Here is a 14380-nt window from a genome sequence, read left to right as displayed (position 1 = left end):
GGATATCCGGAACATCACTACTTCCTATTAATATTCAGAGTCACAACTGACTACAACTGCATTTATGTCGAGGACTGCATACTAAGTGCCTTGCCTCCATTATTTCATATACCGATAGATGGCAGCACCATCAAAGGATCGAACAGTTAATGAGAATTTAGAACTAGTCCAGGAGCTAATAGCTACCTGCTGGTGCTAGCACCCGGTCCCCTTTAATGACGACGGTGGGTCTTCGACCATCGAGGTTCGAACTCAGGACCCTCCGGCCCCGAATCCGACACTCTACCGATCGGGCTAAACATCACTACTTAGTACGCCATTTGCCTTTCTCGTTTCTGAAAGAAGCACTGGAATTCGTATCTGTGTCATGTATCTAACAATAATTTATGGTTTTTTTTTTATTTTGACTCTGGGTGAAGATAGAGCACTGAGACAGAGTCCCTCTATGGAAACACTATGTTAAAGCAGCTCCCAAAATGAAGAGTGACAAAACGATGTTCTCAAAAATTAAATTCGCTGAAAATTCAAATCTAGAAATTTTAAACTAATTTTTGTAAACGTTGTTGTGTGGAAACTTTTAACTCTGTGCTGCCATTCACTGCTATAGTCAAGCCTTGTAAAGTAAAATCATTTTGTATAAGTTTACCATAACTGTCACTCTCTTTTCTCTTGACATCCAATGTTGACGAGATTTTAATTTCCATGTGTTATTAGATTCTTAATTAATAGTAAACAATGCCGAAGAAAAAAGGAAATGTTTCAAAAAAGAATGCTGAAGAAAACGGTTTAGATTCTAGTTCCAAAAAGATTGATTTAGATGATGAAACAAATGAAAACTTCAAGAAAAATTTAGTCTTGGATGACAGTCCTGACGAAAAAGGTTGCTTGCGTATTAAAAATTAGCTCTTTACGGAATTTAAAATGTGTTAATGTTACATCTACTTATAGCAATGGTGAATGATCTTTCTGAAATGGAAAACATAAATTAAAAACATGCTGAATATGACCTAATTTTTGGTCGTGGCAGTAAGAAATCAAAGAAGTAGGACGTTTGTTTTCCTTGTTTCAAATCTTATTTGTTTCATTATGCTTCCCTAATACATTACGAGTTCATAAGTTATTAATCGGGCTTTAATCAAAAATACATTGATACATAAATTAATGTACTTGCAATTTTTCGATTAAAAAAACAACAAAAAAACCCCCTGACATTAGGTATTTTTGATGCACTACACGATATAATATTTGATACAGCCATTTTTGAAGTTAACTGTTAATTACGTATGTTTTCAGGGTTATAGTATTGAAAGCATGTTATATCAAACACAACAAATATCGCTTTCACTTATCCATGTAACATAGGAAGATTATAACATATTTTTACGTATTTCACGCTTGCAGGAACATCGCATAAGTGCCGATTTTTTTTTTTGTTGCAAATTTAGCAGATTCTGTGTAAACTGATCCCTCTAATTTAACTTTAAAAAAGATTCTAAAAGTTATTGGATTTAAACTCTGAAATATTTGCTCTTATTTAAGATTTGCTCTTTCAATAAACAATTTGTGAAAGATCTGTTTTTGTTTATCAGAATTTTGTGAAGGGTCTGTTTTGGTTGATCGGGATTTTGTGAAAGTTCGGTTTTGGTTGATCGGATTTTTGTGAAGATTCGTCAATGGACCCAAACGTTCTCTGGTCAAACATCTGATATGGGTACATTTAATTGACCAACAGTTTTCATTATTTGGTCTTAAGAACTATTTAAGTTGATATTTTATATATATATATTAACGTATGCAACCGGTTATGTATATTAATGTAGTTACCGGTTCAAATGCCCTTCTTGCAATTGGGACATAATAAATCCAGGGATGCCCCCCCCCCTCAAGGACAATGGTGTACACTCCTCAAATGCTTTGAAGTATCCCCTAAAATAAAAGCTCTCCCCCACATACAAAAAAGAAAAGAAAAAAAGATCAAAACCCTATCAAATTAATTCCTCTAAAAATTTCAATGTCGCAGTCTGCACCATGGACTCCACTGTTGTACTACCTGATCAGTCTGTCACTACTTGTGGAATGAAGTCTGATAACATACACCCAAAAAACAAATTAAGGGTTTTTTAGGAATACAGTGAAATATTTTTAACACAAAAGATCTTAACATGAAAAATCGGTTTACGCAAACTGGCATAGCCATCCGGATTGTATACTGCGCACTTAAATATAAATCTTTTAACACAACATTCGTTTTAACATGAAATTTTTTTTTCCGGTCCTTTCAGCTTTGTGTTAAACCTTTTCCACTGTAATTTCTTGTGAAAAAAGAAGTCGGTGACTTGTTTTTCCACTGAGAAATTTTATTTGTTAATTGAATATGTTATCAGATAAAAAGGGCTAGCATATTATAATTCAGCTGCACAGGTCAAATCTCAATTTAAAGTTAAGTTTAAACTGTGCTTCAAAACCATGTATATTTATATGTTTTTAACTGTAAAATTGTTTTTTATAATATTAAAATAATGTACCCAGTGCTGTAATTTTTTTTTATGCCTCTTAAATAGTTAAGAAACTCCTAAATTATATTGTTTTCTCTTGAAAACATAACCATTGATAAAATTTGTTGACACAGAATGAAATTCTGGTACCTGACTTCTTCATTTTTCATGGCAGGTGGTGGTGAAGCAGATAAAGCTGAAACAAAGAAGAAATCCAATAAGAAGAAAGAAAAAGGTCCAAAGAAGAAAGTGCCAGAGCCTTCGAAAAGAGCAGAAAGTCCTTCTCAAGAAGATTTTGAAGCAGATGAGGATATAGAGGACCTTGATGAAAATGAAAATTTGTCAGCTGATGAAAATGATGGTAAGTGAAATGTGATAAGAATACATGTTTCCTAAATTTCTCTGTTATGCATTTGCATAGCTTGGTGCACCTCCTCGCAAGAAAATCTGTAAATTTTCAAATTAGATATTGTATACTAAAAAAAAAATCAAGCATTTATACCTAAATATTGTTCAGCAATCCTATTAAAATGTACATTGAAATTGTTGTAATGTGAGATGTGCAGAAAAGAAAAAAAAAGATGATAAAGGAAAAACGACATTTATGCTCATTTTGGTGCCTCTAAAATTAAGGTACTCAGGTTTACAGACCCGTGAGGCTGGTTTAATCCGACTACACATTTAAGCTAGTACACATTTAAGATATGTTAATTTTTGATATGTTGTCCCTCTTCTAAAATTAGACAGGGTAAAAATGTGTTTGATATAAAAAAATAAGTATTGAAAGTTTGGCAATGTAAGAGTACCATACTTAGTCTGGTTAATTAATTACTTCCAGATGAATGCATGCTGAGTAACATTTTTTAAAATAGGGAAATAAGTAATTGATTCCTATCAGATTTTGCTAAAATAAAAAATATTTGTTTACCTAAAGTTAATGAATATTAGTTAAAGGGTGCAAAGTAAAAATAACGGAAGACTTTGAAGAAAAAAAATAGGATAATATTTTAACTTGAAAATCAGCCAGATGTTTTTGCATTATCTTTATTTGCTCCCCCTCCCCTATCATACCATAACACAGAATGCCATTTTCTAATTTTTCCTTGAATGACTCCTTTTTTTTTACTTCGTTTATTTTCCTCTATCAATTAACATGCTCTTCTGGTATTATTGAATTATTGATAGTTTTAATATTATTCAATGGTAAAGTTATGAATCTGTTTGAATGCTTTTCATCTTTGTGATTTTATTGTTTTAAAGCTAACTATTTATTACTCATTACATTCCAGTTATTCCTTTCACATTTGTACTTTTTATCATCATGCAGTGATTGTTTTATATGTTAAAATTTGAAACTGAGGGATTAATGTGAGTAAAAACTGATCAGGAAAAAAGGGTTGACACATGCAAATCAATTTATTGTGCTCTTAATTTATTTTGCTTTATTAAATTTAGAATAAACATCATAGCTTCCTGCTTCACTCCCTGCTTTTTGTTTCTTTATTTTAGGAAAAGAAGAAGCAAAACCAAAACCTAAACTTACCCACAAAGAAAAGAAAAAGATGAAGAAGCAGGTAAATTGTTCAAATAACTGATAATTTATTTTATCAATATGTGAAGTGGCAGTACTTTGTTTTATTGTTTTTTGTTACAAAATGGAGGTGTTGTTTCTTTTCAATTAAAAATACAACATTTTTTACACATGTGAAATGTATTTGTTTGCTTTTTGTTTTAGAACATTTTTAAAGTCTTTTCAAATTTTATTGAGTTGAAATACTTCTCCTTGTGCATGTAGTTGTGCCTCTGATCATGTTTCTATATTTAATTTTACTATGCTGCAGTTTTTTATTCTATAATTATGAATCTATGAAGCTTGAAATTTCAAGTTGAGTGTAGAGAGTTTTCAAGCCCTAAAGAAAGTCTCATTATCATATTAGTGTTTTTTTTTTTTTGAAAAAATTGTATAATTTTTGTTATTTTTACAAAAGCATTTAATTTGTCTTTGAATTTGTATGCTGTTTAATGTATTTATTTTATGTTACAGTTGGGGAGAGGGAGATTCCAATTTCGCAGTCCTAAAATCTGAAAGACCCAAAAGCCGGAACTTTCCCCCTTAGATTGAAAAAAAAAAATAAATAAATAAAAATAAATAAATAAATAAATTTAAAAAAAAACCCCACCCTCCCCCTATTTTTTTTTTTTTTAATTTTAAAAGTTTATAATTGCTGTACGGCAATTATTGCAAACACAGTACTTTCAGTTCAGCTTTTTTTAAAAAAAAGTTTTTTCAATCTCACTTGTTATGCATAAATAAGGGTTTTGCTGTGATTGTGCATCAATCTTTCAACATCCACTTGCAGTTAACCATAATTCTTTTTTTTGCTTCTTGTTACAAAGCCTATTGAACAAAAATACAAAAATACTTTCAGCAAAAATGTGATTTATTTAACAGCACATTGTAAAATAATAGAAAGCAATTTCCCTGGATTACATGCTGCTGCAAATTACCTCTGACTTTTGTTTTAGCATAATGAAGTATGCTTTTATTCAGATTGATCAAAAAACAAAAGAAATTTACCCCGAACATTAGTGAAACCAGGAAAAATGCGACAAATACTGCATCACAGGCAGGGTTGGTAAGTTTCTGCCGAGGCGGTTAAAACCACTGGTAGAAACCGGTTAAAACCGGCATGGCAAAAACCACTTTCTTCCACTCTGAAGCAGAAACTGGCAAAAACTCACAAAATAAAAAATTAATTCTTGGTATACAACTGAAAATGCATGGAAAAATAATTAATTGTTAACCAAAGTACTGTAATTTTATTACAAAATTATCTATCACAATTCAAAATCAAATGTTACATTGTTTGGACCCTGCAATTGCCTCTTAGAAAAGGTGGTTTCAAAAATCAGGTCTCAATTTACTACTCACAAATGATAAATTTTAGAATATTCTTAAAACAGAAGAGGTAGCAGACAATACACCAAGGAGCAAGCAATATTCGTGAAACTTTCATCTATTGTATAACTGGTCTACCATGTAGTAACTGGGGTTGTGGTAAAAATTTGACTGGAAAAAAAAGTTTTGAGAAATGGGGCCAGTTGGTTTTGAAAAGCTGCCTGTTTCCTAAGCACCCCTGTATGATTTATCCTTTATTAAATTAATCCAAATACTACACGCCTCTGCAATTGGAAAGTTCCCTTTCTGAACTAAATCAAGGGCACTAGCATGGGATTTTATTTTATTAAATGATGAAATGATGTTTAATTTTTTAGTTTACTTAACCAAATATCATTTACTAATTACTTGAGTTATTAAAGACATTTTCAAGTTTTTGCCAGTTTCTGCCGGTTTTCACCGGTTATAACCAGTTTCTGCCACTGTCACGGCAAAAACTAGTTTCTGTCGGCAGAAAGCCAACCCTGATCACAGGAGAGTTTTTGCTATTTTTTGTGTCAGAATCCAAAATCCGGAAAGATTATGGTCCCGAGCATTCCGGATTTGGGGTTCCACTCTGTATTGCAATGTTGTTAACTTTTATGCAGTGTTTTAACTTTAATTTTCATTTCAAAATTTCAGATGGACTATCAAAAACAAGTAGAGCTGCTTGCAGGCAAAGCAGATGAACAATTCACTGTATCGCAGGCAGAAAAATCTGCTGCCCAACAACTTCAGCTGGAGAATGCTGTAGATATCAAGGTAATAAATTATGCATTTCATGCCGTAGTTTAGATTTTTTATAGTTTTGTTTTGAAAATATAACTGATTGATACCTGTTTGGTTAAAAAGCTGAAATGAAATAACAGTATGGAATGAAAATATGTAATGAAATGTGGTGGTAGTGCTTTTACTGCACTGCTTGTATTGCCTATAATAGCTTAATTGCAATTAAGTTTAACCCTGTAAAGCAGTAGTTTCCAAACTTTTTATTCCTGCAACCCCCTTTTTTCAAACAGAGCTTGTTATGTAATTTTAATACCCCCCCCCCCCCATTTCAATTTTGTATTATAATCCCAATTTTTTTAAATGCTATCCAGGGGCAATATAAAATACCATGGGGGGGGGGGATATGCTGAAAAATGACCCCTCCCCCCTCCAGTAACTGGACCCTTGGTTTTGGGTACGAAAAATTTGAGATTTTTTTTTGTTTTAAATTATATAAAACAAATCAAATGGTGAAGCTTTTGTTATGCATATCAACATGTTTTCATTAACAATCGATTTTTTCTCTATTGGTTTGAGAAGTTGAAGCCATTATATTTTCTGAGTTTCTATCTTTTTATCCAGTTTTAATGATTTTTAGTGGAACATGAAATTTGTTGTTTGTGCAAAGAAATGTAAAACACAAAGTGCACTAGAAAATAATGATGTGTTTGTGGTTTTAGATAGTCATGTGTGTTCACTTTTAATGTGTTTAATGTTCCGTTTTTCACTAGGCTGTTCAAACTTTGCCAGTCCATGGCATTCAACGTGTTAAATAAAGTTGGGAAAAACAACTACACGTTAAGCATTGGTTTTAGGTTGTCATGTATATTAGCTTTCAATGCCTTAAATGTCATGCCGGTCACTAGGCTGTAATTTCCATTCAGACTTTGCTGGTCCGTGTTGTTTAACGTGTTAAATAAAATTGAAGAGGAGAAAAAAGAAAAAAACTATGCATCAAGCATTTACAATGTAGAAGAACATAAGACTAATAACAAAACAAAATTGCTGTTTTTTCTAGCTCCCAAAGGTTTCAATCTCCTTCAAACTTAAAACTTTGAAAAGAATCTTAAAAAATCGATTATTACTTCCTTTTACAAAAAAAGAAGTATTGTACTCAAAAATTGACCTTAATTTCCATTTTGCTCACCCTCGAATGAATGTTGAGTTTTTTTTTCAACTCGACCACACATGGATAAGTGCCTAAGAACATATAAACACGCGAAATATCCATTTTGACGATTCCAGAGTTAGTTACAACGAGTTTTCTCGTGATGTCTGTATGTACATATATATGTATGTGCGTATGTATGTCGCATAACTCAAGAATGGTATGTCCTAGAAAGATAAAATTTGGTACATAGGCTTCTAGTGGGGTCTAGTTGTGCACCTCCCCTTTTGGTTGCATTCGGGTGTTTTTAAGGGGGTCTTTTGCCCGTTTTTTGGGGGGAAATCATTGTTAATTTTGATGTACTCTAGTGGTGTTACAATTTGGCGGACACTTGGCGATATATCGCCAGTCTTTTGGTCGCCAACTTGGTGACAAATTTGTCGATTTTTTTTTTGAATTTTTAAATCTGGTTTCAATTTGGCCACTGTTGGTAATATTTAGAGAGTAAACTATTGAATCACATTAAAATTACCAATAGTAGGAAAATAACATTAAATTGGAGTAAAAGGAAGTCATGTGAGGCACACATCAGCTCGTTTTTTCCCTATTTTAGCATAACTCACAAAATACTGTAGTTTTTAGATGCATGAGTATTAATTATTATTTTTTAAATTTACAGGTGGAAAATTTTTCTATATCAGCCAGAGGAAAAGATTTATTTATCAATGCTAGTCTGCATATCACAGCAGGAAGGAGATATGGTCTAGTTGGTCCCAATGGGTAAGCAAAAGCTTTTCAGTTGAGGGAAAATTGTTCACTTATCAATTTTCTTATATAAAGTTGAATAATAATTATAAAATATACTATATTAATTACATTATGATCAAGATGAAACTTTAAAAACTTCTTTTTTGTAGGCATGGTAAAACTACATTATTGAAACACATTGCCAATCGTTCCCTAAACATTCCTCCAACAATCGATGTCTTGCTGTGTGAGCAAGGTTTGTCATTTTTTAAATTTGTCTAGAATTTGCTTGTTGCTTTTCTGTATGGTTGTTTTTGTTTTAGTCTTTAAAATATATTTACTGTTTTTACTCCTTTGATTATGATTTCTAGTCGTTTCATCCAAAATACTGTGAAGCTTGTTGATATCAATGAGTACATCTGAAATATATTAATGAATTTGTTTCTTTGCAATTAGTACATAAGGTAAAGGTTCCCTAAGCATAAAATTTATTTTCCAATGTCTCCATTTTTTAAGAAAGAAATTTTCTTAAATATTAAAGTAATTATGTTCATCTTTTATTGCATTTTTTGCCTTAATGCTTTGCTCAACATAAAGTCTATGAATGTTTTTTCCCTAAAAGCTCAAACCCAGTGGTTGGAAAAACTACATTTTTTTCGTAGCGAACTACAACTACAGCTACTTTGTTACAAATGTAGTTAACTACAACTACAACTACTTTGTTCAAAATGTAGCAACTACAAACTACTTTTGAAATGTAGTCGCTACTTCGCTACTTTTCAAAAAATAAGTAAATAAACAGCATACTTATTCAAATTATTGTTTATTTGGCATTGCCATAGTTACGTCTTTTAGATTCGTTTGTCTCTGTTTTCTTATTCACAAATTTTAAGGGTTTCGATTTTTAAAGGAAAATCTTAGGCTCAACTCAATTCCAGCTCCGAGCTAAAAAGCAAAATATATTCCTAGAGACCACGAATTTGAAAGCGACTATTCAAACGTACAAAACTGCAGTTTTGCAATGCTCAGGAGCCCCTTAGCATTTACAGCTCTGCAAGTTTGTATAAGTTATTTTGAAACCCGGGGAAGAAGTGCTTTTTGTTCTAAAGGGAGCTCATAATGCGTTCTTAATTTGTTTCTATTTAATTGACGATTTAAATCTTTGCGAATCAAATAAGGTTGCAATCTTGGGGGGTTGGTAAGCGTCAACGAGCAGAGGGAAAAGCCCCCTAGTCGTTAAAATAAATGCTTTTACAGTATTGGAACAACAATCTCTTTGAAATCTAAAACGTTCATCCACGGGACATTCTCGGCAGCCAGAAAAAACAAAGGAGTCACTAAATTGGGGGTTTTCGTAAATTCATTACTCTTCTTTTTCAGTCAAACTCTATTCGAAAAAAATATTGGCGAAATATGAAAATTACGATGGCAAACAAACTAATGGTGCCAACAGATAGAACGTATGGCGTCAAAATGATATGCTTGAGGTGAGCTCGTGTTCTTATGAGTCTTATTTCTCTTTGCATCCATTGTACTTGTGTAAAATTCTCTTGAACCTTGCTTTTTTTTTAAACGTTTATTTAAAAGTAGTTTCCATAAATCGCTACAAACTACTTTTTTTTGTATCGAACTAATCGCTACACTATTTTTTTTAAAAAGTAGTGCGCTACACTACAAACTACTAAAAAATGTAGCTACTACAGTAGCGTCGCTACTTGTAGCACGCTACTTCCAACCACTGCTCAAACCTAAATAATTATTTATTTTGTAGCACTCTTCGTCTTTTTACACAGGTTTCTGATACATCAAAAATACTTATTTCAGCATGTTAATTTCCAAAACATGTCTTCAAATTATTTTTAAAGGCTGTGGTTTGATATTGATTTTTTTTTATTATTATTCTTAGAGGTTGTGGCTGATGAAACTCCTGCCGTTGAGGTGGTTCTTCGGTCAGATACAAGACGTTGCCAACTCATGGACGAAATGCGAGCATTAGAAGCTGAAATGGCAAAAGGAAACATAAAAAAACAAGACAGACTTAATCAGGTGTGGATTTATATAAATCTCTGGATCATTTGCATTGTTTTGCATATTAAGTATCAATTTTATTGTAATCGAGTTGCCCAGATTAAGACTCTCATTGGTTGAGTTGTTTATTAGAAGTTCAAACAAATTTGAACTTCCTGTTTCTTTTTCCTATTTCAAGAAACATTAATGATTATGAAATTGTGCGCAATAAAGCATAAATTATCCATATACATTAGCATACAATTAGCATGCCATGTATAAGTTCTGGTATTCTTGATCTTTGTAAAATTGAGCTAAACAATTCTGTGTTGTTTGTGATACTTGTTGTGTAAAAAATTTACAGTTTTGTGTTAGTCTCTTAATATCATGTTGCTTTTATGTTATTATTAATTTTTTAACGTAATTATTTATGTGAAAAAAAGTTTCCCAAACACTCCCAGACACCTGCTGTTTTGGATACTTTATGTTCTAATATATTATAAATTGAGCTTGTCAAACCATATTGAAATCCCCCCAATCAATTTGAATCATGATTTATAATGACATTTGGCCTGGGTTGTTCTGTTTTTTTTTTCTACTTTGGAGAAAACTTGGTAAAAGCCATCCCAGAGAAAAAATCATTTTGTCCATTTTTTTTTCAGTACTTTAAAAGTTATGACTTAAAAATGCTGAACTTTCTCAATAAGGGTTAATAAATATGTTGATTATTTCAATTTAAGAAACATTTTAAAATTTAGCATACATATCTTAGTGTTATTTTTTAATACTAAGGCTACTATACTTTAAGTGAAAATAAGAAGAAAAAATAGCTTTTTATAGTAACATCCTAAGATGTTTATTAATAAAAGAATTATTGTTATTCAGTTAAAATAAATTAAATAACAATTAATAAAACATGTACATTTGCTGCAAATTTTTAAAAATTTCATTTATTAATTGGTAATTTCATTGTCAGTGCTTCAACGAAATTAAAACGAGTTAAACTTCATGAAGTTTTTAAGCTTAGAAACTAATTAAAATTTATGTCAGATTATTTGTTTTTAATTAATAAATTTCTTAATGTTTTTTATTTACTTTCAAATATTTATCTTAATTCTTTCCTTTTCTAATAATATGCAATAATATTGTATTGCAACTTAGTTCAGCTGCTTCATTTTGTTTAATTTGATTACTTTTATAGGAAAAAAATGTCTAAAACTAGTTGTACCATAGTATAATTAGAATTGTTTTTTGTACATTTATTAGGTTATGATTAATATAAAGTAAATTTATTTTAATTATATGATTAATTAAAAAATATTTTGCTATTTATTATAAAATATTAAGTACTGCAAATAAAATTATTTAACTGAATCATGTAACAGCTCTGTTGCATCATAGCAATAATTTTGCACATTAAACATGTGAAAAGTCAGTGGATTTTATTATTTTTTTCAATATATTGTCCATTTTGGCCAATTTCTTCTTCCGTCTTGGACCTTTTACAAAAACATGGACAAAACACCAGCCCCGATTAAAGTACCAGTCTCTATAAAAACTTTGCTCCAGATTGGCTTTTTTTGAGCTAAATTCAAAAATTGTCTTTTTTGAAATTTGACTTGAAAAAAATTGTGACTTCTTGACTTTTTGTATTTTTGGTCTTTTTTGGATTTAGAATAATTTTAAACTGTCTTTTGATAAAAGATAAAGTTTTTTAGATTGAGATTTGTTTTAAATTTTTCATAACTTTTTAAAAATTTTATTTTTATTTTTTATTTTTTTAAACTGTGCTTCAGCTTGCTGTTGACATTTTGATGACGAATGTTTTTATCTTCATGATGGTGATTGTCGTCACGATGGCTTTAGGTCAATGGAGTATGTATTATTCCAAGATGGTCGATAGCTGTTTTCTATCGTGGAATGCTGATCTTTGATATTAATATGCAAATACTTTAGAAAGGTTTCCCACCTCCATAAGCACTGGCGCAGGTGTACTTTCCAAATGAGAATAAAGGCTTTTAAAGGTCCACGCAGCTAAAAATTTCAATGTCGGAGTCAGTGCCACTTAGACTCCTCCCCCTCCCTCCTGCTGTTCACTCATACTGTAACTATTATTATTAGAAATACATTGGTTCTTTTAAAAACAACTCACGCAATACCTTTTTTGATTTTGTTATGGAATATTTTGCTGCTAATGAACTAAAAATGGAATTCATTACTAAATGAAATGTAAAATTAAATGAAGCATTTGCTTTTAAAATCTCTAAACTTGGTGGTATTTTAGTAGTATTTTATAACGCAAGATATTTTCGACCCGAGTTTCAGTCATTATTAGTTTTCTTAACATGTTGCTAATATGCATTTCCAATATATTTTTGTAATTAAATTTTGTGTATTACATGTTTTTTTGCTGCACAAAAAGAAAATGTTCCATTCAACATGCCAGTTACTAGAATCAACACACTTTTATCGGAAAACAGATATGCTACAAACAAATATTATGAAGAAATGTAATAATATGAAGACAATTGGACATTTCAGTTGCTTGGGCCACCCCACGTGCCTGCACCTGTATAATATTCCTCCTCTTAGTTAAATAATTTTATTTTGCAACTCATTGATTTAAATCGAAAAAATGGAAAGAGGGAAAACATTTTTACCTTGAGCTCTCACTTTCACAACAGTTCTTCTTGCTGTTTTCATTGCTGATTCATTGTCTGAGCATTTTTGTTTCCTTTAATTTTTCAGGTGTATGAAGAGTGGCGAATAATTGGTGCAGACTCTGCTGAAGCTCGTGCAAGGCGTATCTTGTCCGGTTTGGGGTTCACTCGAGAAATGCAAGACAGACAGACACGCTACTTCTCTGGAGGATGGAGAATGAGAGTGTCGCTTGCAAGGTATGCAACATGCAATAAGGATAATAAGATATGGTGCATTGCACTTAGAGTTTTATTTGACTGTACGTTATGTTACACAAAAGTCTTACTTGTGTGATCAGTGCAGCAAACTATTGAAACACAAATGCAGTAACCTCTCAGCAGTGGTTCCCACTTGTGGGGGTTGGGGGGGGGTTGAGGGTGTTTTTCTCTCTTTTTTGAGGAGTCTGTGTGGTACAGGAATGGGGGTTTAACTTTTCTTTGTGTGGTGGTGAGGGAGGGGGGCCTACCCCTGCTCAGGGGCATGCACAGAAATTTTAGGTCCTGTCACAAATGACTTTTCTGGGCCCTCCTCCATATTGTTTGCCATTATATTTCACACTAAGTTTTAAAAATATTGGGCCCCTTTCAAGCTCGAGCCCGGGTCAACAGGTGTCCCTCCTATGACCACCCCTGCCTCTCAATATATCGTCCTTATCAAGAGACAACCTAAAAGTGCAATATATCCAAAAACGTAAAATAACCAAGGCAATAAAAATTAATGATAAAATTAACGTACAAATAAATGACATGTGCACTTAAAAAATATTAGTTTATTATTGTTTTAAGATAATTTTCTTAACAAAAACAAAAGAAAATTAGTCCACCATTTTTTCTTTAATGAATAAATAATATTCATTTCTCATATATCATAAATATTTTTATTGTTTTATGATGGAGCTCAAGTGGAAAGTTTCAACTTAAACTGCATCTAATAAGTTTATAGAAAAATGTCAGTTTTGTTCATTGATTAAAAAGAGAAGAAAATAGTTTATCCAAGAAACATAAAATTCGTTTTTCCATGATGTCAAATGCACAGCAACATTAAAAACAAAACAAAAATCAGGAGACAACAGAAAAGCGCGATGTATCCTAATGAATGATATAAAGAGGGACAATGTAACAAGGGGTTACTGTATTTGCTAAAACAGTTTGCTCAGTTAAAGTTTAAGTAACTAATACTACTTTTCTTTGAATCTTCATTGAGTGCACTTCTAGTTTTGTTCTCAAAACATCAAGATTTTAAAGCTAATATTAATTATGGCTCAAAAAATGAGTTATTTCATGCTGCTATTTCATTTTTGTACAGCTTATGTATATAGTGTTTAAATAAATTAGGTGTATATTCATAGGTGCATGTTTGAAGTGATAGTTAAGTCTTCATCTTCAGTTAAAATGAGTAAATTTTAACATGAAAAAGAATATTGAGCACACAAGATTAGTTTTTATCCGGAATATGAGGACAATAAATGTGTGGGTTTCTATATGGTTCATACTTCTTTGTTTGTTAGGTGCTAATTGTTGCTATAATAAAGTAAAGAGAAAAAAATTAGCTTTTGAATTTATTATTAACTAGTAGTACCCGCACGACTTTGCCCGTAATAGAAAATTAAAAGGTCTT

At 31.6% G+C, this 14380-nt stretch overlaps 1 protein-coding gene across 1 annotated transcript in view; it reads left to right on the top strand.

The window, feature by feature from the left end:
* Positions 1-663: 663 nt before the first annotated feature.
* LOC129216264 (ATP-binding cassette sub-family F member 1-like) overlaps positions 664-14380 on the top strand; it is a 36043-nt gene continuing 22326 nt past the window's right edge. Inside the window, exons 1-8 of the mRNA XM_054850466.1 lie at positions 664-880; positions 2671-2856; positions 4005-4069; positions 6076-6195; positions 7989-8089; positions 8227-8312; positions 9963-10102; positions 12812-12960. Of these exons, the coding sequence (XP_054706441.1) occupies positions 736-880; positions 2671-2856; positions 4005-4069; positions 6076-6195; positions 7989-8089; positions 8227-8312; positions 9963-10102; positions 12812-12960 (992 nt within the window). The 5' untranslated portion in view covers positions 664-735. The remainder of the gene's footprint in view (positions 881-2670; positions 2857-4004; positions 4070-6075; positions 6196-7988; positions 8090-8226; positions 8313-9962; positions 10103-12811; positions 12961-14380) is intronic.

The sequence above is a fragment of the Uloborus diversus genome, chromosome 2 (genome assembly GCF_026930045.1).
Source record: "Uloborus diversus isolate 005 chromosome 2, Udiv.v.3.1, whole genome shotgun sequence".
Classification (NCBI taxonomy): domain Eukaryota; kingdom Metazoa; phylum Arthropoda; class Arachnida; order Araneae; family Uloboridae; genus Uloborus; species Uloborus diversus.
This window is presented reverse-complemented; position numbering and strand designations above follow the sequence as displayed.